The sequence below is a fragment of the Anopheles gambiae genome, chromosome 3 (genome assembly GCF_943734735.2).
Source record: "Anopheles gambiae chromosome 3, idAnoGambNW_F1_1, whole genome shotgun sequence".
NCBI classification, from domain to species: domain Eukaryota; kingdom Metazoa; phylum Arthropoda; class Insecta; order Diptera; family Culicidae; genus Anopheles; species Anopheles gambiae.
Genome location: NC_064602.1, coordinates 64902462 through 64909931, shown reverse-complemented (window position 1 = coordinate 64909931; position 7470 = coordinate 64902462). Strand labels below are relative to the sequence as shown.

Here is a 7470-nt window from a genome sequence, read left to right as displayed (position 1 = left end):
GGCCATGTTGTACGCATGGAAACGGACGACCCAGCCCGTAAAGTCTTTTTAGGCCGTCCACAAGGACAGAGGAGGCGAGGTAGGCCCAAATTGAGGTGGCAAGATGGCGTGGAGGCGTCTGCCATTAAGGCCGGGATAACGGACTGGCAGACGAAGGCGCGAGACCGTGAGCGGTTTCGGACACTCCTGAGGCAGGCCAAGACCGCAAAGCGGTTGTAGCGCCGGATAAGTAAGTAAGTAAGTAAGGCCACTACAAAGGCGCCCCTAAATGTTTTTGAGAAAGTGCAGACGAATACGATAAACAATTGTAATGGGCCTACCATAATACTCTTTGCACATATTCTTACCGGCATTACAAATACTTATCTACTACATGTACATACCACATTACTCATTCAGTCTATATAGTTATGGTACGGCCATAAATGGTTTTTGTTTCATTTGTTATTCATTTCACTCATTTGTTATTCATATACGAAGTATCACATCATTTCCTTGCATATTTTTCAAAATATCAAACAAAATGTGCAGAGTTCATAGTTTTTCGGCAGTTTTGCTGTCAGCCAATAGTTCGGCAGGTTTCTTTATTAAGAGAACCAGAACAGTACACTAATGAACGTGTGGTTTTTATGAAATATTCTATGGCTGTAGAATTTATTCTAGCTCGCTTTGAATTTTAAAATCACGAAAAACAGGTAATCATTGACTTTAAATACTGCCAAAAATAGGTACACGGTAAATGTTGTAAATGTAAGTACAATACAGGTACAGTAGTTTTAGTGCAAATGAACTGGGGTCACGATGTTAAATGTCTTTCCATTAAAACACACGTACTTAAGTTCATTTTTAAATACATAAGGTGTTTAAACCATTCGGATAGCACTTGGCGCGAACGATGGATTTCAGCTTTTTTGTCACAATAAGCATCTCAAATATTTGTTTATCACGTTATATTTCATGTAGTGTTTGTACATTGAGCACTCTTACAAAAAATGAAACTTTAAATAGTTTTTTTTCTTTTTACAAGCTACAATAGCTCTACAAGCTGTGGAATAGGTCATTGCTCCATCCATTCAATAAACGAAGAAGCAACTCAAGCAACTTAAACTCAACAACAAACGACCTAGTTCAGTGTCCGATCGCCAACTGAAGCTGTAAAATGGGTCGTTGCTGTTCGGCACCACTCATCCTCTAAACGAAGTGGAAAGAAATTATTGTCAATTTTATTAGACTAAAAATTCCACAGAACTGTTTTCGCACCGTCCACTGGTTGTTTTTCGAGCCCACTGCATTGTTGTTCTCACGAAGTGCGCTCAAACAACATCGCAGCACCTTTAGCGCATCAACAATCGGTTCACGAGCTAGCTCAGTGTCCGGCTTCGGAGAGCCTGTAAATAAGCATAATCAACACGGCGCTTTCCCGGAACGCCATTGATAGATGCAACCGATAGATGCACATCGGCGATGTTGGTCATATCGGCAATGATCTTTATCCCAAATCATTCAGCATCAACCCTGATAGTAAAAAAGGAATCTTTCTTTTTTTAAATAATCCCTGTATCTCTTTCTTGACTTCGTTCACTTTCTCCCGTGCACGTTTCACGCTCGATTGGGCATCGAAATCGTTCAGCAGGACGGTTGGCGCCACCGCGCAATGTTTTGTCTCCCCATCGCGTCATAGGGCGTGGGGTGGCTTCCAGCTCATCTTAGAAGCGCTGACATTATGCAAATCGTGCGACAGGTGGATCATAGGTGGTCGTCTTAATTCCTGCACAACACACAAACACACACACGCGACGCATATCCTTGAACTCCTCCTACTCGTTGGTACTTGCTAGTACTATCGGGGGATGATGAGCAGTACCGGGAATATAGTTCGCGTCGCCGTGTCGGTGATGCGTTGTAAACACATTTACTGCACCTTTACACAGGAGGTGTATAAAAGCGGCCAAGAAAACACATTCATCACGCAGTCTGCTAACGGATTTCCAGCGGTGTAGTTTACTAGCTTTTCACTCCGGGGAGTAGTGTTTGAGGCTTACTAAACCCTCTCACCACCGTGGTCCAGGTTTGCAGTACAGTAGCAGCTGTACCAACCGGGTTTCAAGCAAGGTAATTTGTTCAACAAACCGTCTTTCTATTCTATTATTTGTGAAGAATTGGGTGAATTTTTTTAGTGTTTAAGTGAAGTGCAGTGTTTGTCGAAGCAGGTGGGTAAGTTTTTGAATCGCTTAATACAGGTAGGTGAAGTGAGTTTAGCTCTTGATACAAAGATCGTTTGGACATGGTTACTATACAGTTTCAAAGAGTTTTCCAGTAATTGGTGTTCTGTACAGTGGCTAAACGTGCCCGGGGAATATCCTTATTGGACGGAATGGGCATCATGTCAACTGATCATACTTCCTGGCTAGTGGACATCTGCAGCATTTCTCCCCCCTTCTCTATCTCTCTGCAGAGCCGTCAGACGTCATACAATTTACGTCCTGTTCTTGTGTGAAGCTCTCAAGCAAATAAAGCAAACACACAGCAAAGCCGAACATTGTCTCTAGTCTAGTATCCTGTCCATATGCGTACGATTGTATCCGGCTAAGCATAGAGTACCACACCTCGCGCTCGCTAAGGTTTAGCTTTCACCCTCTGTTCCAATTGCAGATGCCAACGAAGGGTAGCCGGCATCTACTGCTGGTGGTGTCCTGTGGGGCCGCCTTGCTGCTTCTGCTCGTTCTGCTCTCCGTATCGGGAGTGGACGGATCGCTCCAGTACGTTGAGTCCAACTCACAGCGGAAGGCTCACTACTGTGGCGCTAAACTGAGCGACACGTTGGCTAAGCTTTGCAACAGATTCAATGGATTCCGCAAAAAGTCCGGTATGCGTGGTTTAGAAGGCATTCTTAATCTCGAACACTGTTACATTACAACTGTACGGTTGCATGTGCACTTTGCAGAGAATGTACTGATGACCCTTGCCGGTCCGGAACCACACCAACTACTGGATGAGCTAGAACGCGACATCGAACGGCTCCACACACTGAACGATCGTTCGGCGGACATGATCTACCAGGCGCTGGTGACGCTGCAGCATCTGAACACGCACGAGGAGCACAACTTCCACCGCGTACGGCGTCAGGTGGTGGCCGAATGTTGCTACCAAAGCTGCACGCTGGACACGCTGAAAAGCTACTGCGCCGACTAAAGACTGACTTCTGATTGACTGATGATAAAAGGGATCTGCTGTCATCGATCTGCTGCTGTTACCGCTTCTACGGCCGACTGTCGCACACATATTAGAGTGTTGTTTGTGCCAGTTCCCATAACTATTGTAGTGGACGTTTTCTTTCCTCTGGCGGAATAAACGCGCCTATCGCACGCGCACGCTAACGCTTTCCTTTCCGTTTTTGTTCTGTAGCGTTTGGGGCGGTGATTGAGTTTAAGGGCGATCGTTAACAGCTACACTTTATATGAATTTTCAAAGATTTTTTTTTATACCGCTGACGATTTACTTACAGTTTTGCAGTCTAGCATCGCACCACTCTCGCACAGCACAATGTCGTCCACGAACGGAGCACGAAGCGGATCGCTCTACATCCTGCAAGCGTTGGTGCTGCTCTGGTCGATAGCGATGGTATCGGCCAACAAGCGATATTGTGGAGCGGAGCTGGTAAAGGTACTGTCCTTCCTGTGTGATGAATTCCCCGATCTGCATACGACGAGCAAGCGGTCCGGTAAGTGACAAAACCACTGCCCAACCCATCGCCCTGGCAGAACTATCCTCCTAACAGTAAACTTCATCCCCTCTTGCTAAAGCTGACAACTTCGCCAAGCCGTCGGATATGGCCACGGAGGACTGGATGAACGTGGAAGACAACACGCAGCAGATACTCGATCAGCAGCTGCAGTCGGTCGGCATGCCGGATGATCGTGCCACGGTACCCGCCTGGATGAACATGGTCTACCCATCGAACTACATGTACCGTCATGGGGCAGGACACAACGAGCTGATACCGGCCCGCTTCCGCAAGAATCGTGGTGGCATCGTGGAGGAGTGTTGTTTGCGGCCGTGCGGTATGAACCAGTTGCTGCAGTACTGCAAGAAGGTTAGCGCGTACTAAAAGGTCAACGGGAACGAGTAGACGTCGGGCAAGTGAAGCTTATACGCTCATAAGTGTGTTTGGCATATAATACTCTACTCATATTGAATGGTTTGTGTCACACGAGAAGCAGGGAAAATAGGAGGGAACAAGTCCCTGACGTAGGTCACTGATGCAGGGAATGGTTTCGTACAAAGCCGTATTATAAAGCACAACATTGAACAAAGTTGATAAACAACTCACCTTAAAATACCTTTAGCTTAGGCTCACAAGCTCTTGCTGTTATTAGAAACGCTTTCTATATTTTAACGATGTTACTAAACACTTGTGCGGTTGCGGCAAGCAGTCCAGACCAGATGATGTAGGGAACCACGTATTTAAGTACCTTAAATGGCTGCCAAGCATAGCTACAGATATTATTGGACTATTTGGTAAAGCATGAAAAATAAAAAAAAACTATCGATTATTGGCCATTTGCAAATAGCGCATGAACAAAACACAAACTGAAAGTTTTGGTTTCAAAGAAGGTTAATTTAGTGTTGTTTGGTTCACTTGGTGTATGTATGTATTGGGAGAAACTAATGGTACTTCTTTTCTTCCTCCACAATCAGATTCATCCTGTATTTTTGTTTCATTTTTTGTACTTTTAAACATAGCTAAGCTGTTCTATTCGTCTTGTCCATCGATAAATTTTTGACGTGAAATATTGAATTAATGCAATTTAAGTTTAATATTATTGAACAATTACATATTCATTCAAAGCGAGAAATAAATGGAAAACAAAAGTGTTCTTGAACCAGGATCATTAGAATTTTGGGATTTTGGAGAGTTACTTGGCAGGAGCGAGGAAAGAGAGAAATCCTATTTTACAATAATTTTCTATTAAAAATAGTTATCTTTTTCTGTTACATATTTGAAGAAGAGTTAGTGAATGCCTTGCAAAATTGTATAAATAGTACATAAACTCTTTTGACTATGTTAATTAACAGCATTACCATAATTCACTTTCACAGAGGTCAGATAAGCTTGCTTTTTATTATAAATTTGTTTCGTCTTTTTTTCAAACCAAAGATCCAGTGTCTGTCTATAAGGTCTACAATAGCGAACAATAAGCCAAATGATCACTCCTGGTAAAATATGATTCAAATGATTAATTGCAACTTCAAAATAAAGTAGTTGATGGGGGGAAGTCTTCTATCGACCTACTACTGCTTTCCACTGACTTTATGTACTTTCAATTCACGAGGAACCCACTCACGTTTGATTATGTACCAACATTTTTATTTTCATTCATAATTTTTCTTTTTCTGAGTTTATTGTTATTCCAATTGATTTTCACGCTAAGGATCGAGTTGATTGTTCTATTTTTATTTTATGTTTAAAATATCGGTACAATCATCGGCTCTTCGCAGCAACATCGCACACACATCTTAGCAACAGCTAAGACGTTATCTTGAACACATTCACTATATCAACAAACTCTTTGAGATTAATGGTCTACTTAATCTGAAAAGCAACGATCATTTGCAAAAATCATGATGATACATAGAAATACATACACATAAATTTAAAAAAAAAATACTGCTACAATTCTTTTACATTAAGGCTACAGTCAACTCTCTCTTATTTGAGAGGCGATGGGACTGTCGAATAAGAGGGGTTTTCAAATTACAGGGGTTGAGCATACATCTTTGAATAACCATGGCAACACCATACACAAATAGGAGGGATACAGATTTCAGAGGTTTTCCAAATAAGAGGGACAAAAATGTACTGGAAATCAAGGGACTGTGAAAAATGTTCAAATAAGAGAGGTTTCTCAAATTGAAGAGGTGTCAAATAAGAGAGGGTTCACTGTATTTTATGTGACTTCCAATTTAACAATCAGCTCATTTCATACGGGCAGAATATTTAAACCAATAGGAAACTGTGTCCAAATCCCTTTCCAAACTATACAATGTTTAAAATAACTTGCGATGGCAAAAATACAAGGAAATTTAATAAACTCTCCCCTAAACTTGAAAGCTAGTCAATAGTCAAGAAAGACACATACTTACTTACTTATCCGGCGCTACAACCGCTTTGCGGTCTTGGCCTGCATCAGGAGTGTCCGAAACCGCTCACAGTCTCGTGCCTTCGTCTGCCAATCCGTTATCCCGGCCTTAAAAGACTTTACGAGCTAGATCGTACATTTCCATGCGTACAACATGGCCAGCCCACCGGAGCCTGGCGAGCTTGATACGCTGCACGACAGTGAGGTCGACGTACATCTCGTATAGCTCGTCATTCTGGCGGGGCCAAGTATCCTTCTGAGCATCTTCCTCTCGAACGCGGCTAAGAGGGTTTCGTCAGATTTGGACAGTGTCCATGTCTCAGAGGAGTATGTGAGTACTGGCACTATATAGATGCTATATAGTTCCAGCTTCGTCCGTCGCGACAGGTTCTTTGAGATGAGCTGATTTTTCAGGCTGTAGAATGACCGTTTGGCAGCCAGCATCCTTGCGCGCAGAAAGACACAGTATACCTTTAATAAACAAAACAACATACATAATAACTAACGCTCCTAACAAAACATGTTTGTCACGTATATGCCCTATTTACATACAGGAATCTCTCTCATTTACAAAAAGGCCAAACATTTATATGAACGAAACTTCAAATCGATGGAATGCTAAACAAAAATGTCAAAAACTAAAATGGCATAAAATATGGAAAAAATATTACCGATGCAAAAATTAACAATGAAGGAAAGTCGTGTGTAGTACACATAGGAAATTATCAATAGTAAAATAATATTTTGAGAAAACTTGTTTGAATGGTAAATGTTATCTCCTCCAAATTGTGTATGCTGTTGGAAAATAGAAACCATTTAACGTAAATAAGTTAATTGTCTTAGTACTTGTGTTAGCAAAAAAACTAAGTATAATGAAAAAATATGTATGTTTAGTTCTATGTAAAAAAGAAAACCTGGATAGAGGCTTAGAAACATTACGTTTACTATCTACCTAAAACAAATTGATGAATTGATGGTGTGCTTTTTAGTATAAGTAACAAACAAAAAGGCAAGAGGCTTACAAAATAAATAAAAAATACAAATATGAGAAGCAAAATAATGATAAAAAGTGTCTAATTAATAGGAAATTACAACCTACTGACCCTATAAAGTGCCATTAGATTTGGTAAATTGAAATGGAATTAGTAAATCAAAGTGCTTTTGATAGAAGTTACCATGGCTCAAAAAATGGATTCGGATTGTCCTATGGAGATTTTGTAGGAATATAACTATCAGAGATAAAAAAAACGCAAATAAGACCCTGTTTCACTTTAATGCAAGGCTGTACAAACAAAGATTTGCTTTGAACGTGTTAACAGTGTGTTAAGTC

The 7470-nt window shown here is 41.3% G+C and overlaps 1 protein-coding gene across 1 annotated transcript; it reads left to right on the top strand.

Moving 5' to 3' along the window:
• Window positions 1–1944: 1944 nt before the first annotated feature.
• Window positions 1945–4590, top strand: LOC4577740 (uncharacterized). The gene is made up of 5 exons (XM_061656600.1): window positions 1945–2112; window positions 2653–2866; window positions 2945–3190; window positions 3506–3721; window positions 3804–4590. Exons 2-5 carry the CDS (start codon window positions 2653–2655, stop codon window positions 4106–4108), a joined length of 981 nt encoding a protein of 326 aa, XP_061512584.1. The 5' UTR covers window positions 1945–2112; the 3' UTR covers window positions 4109–4590.
• Window positions 4591–7470: the final 2880 nt, after the last annotated feature.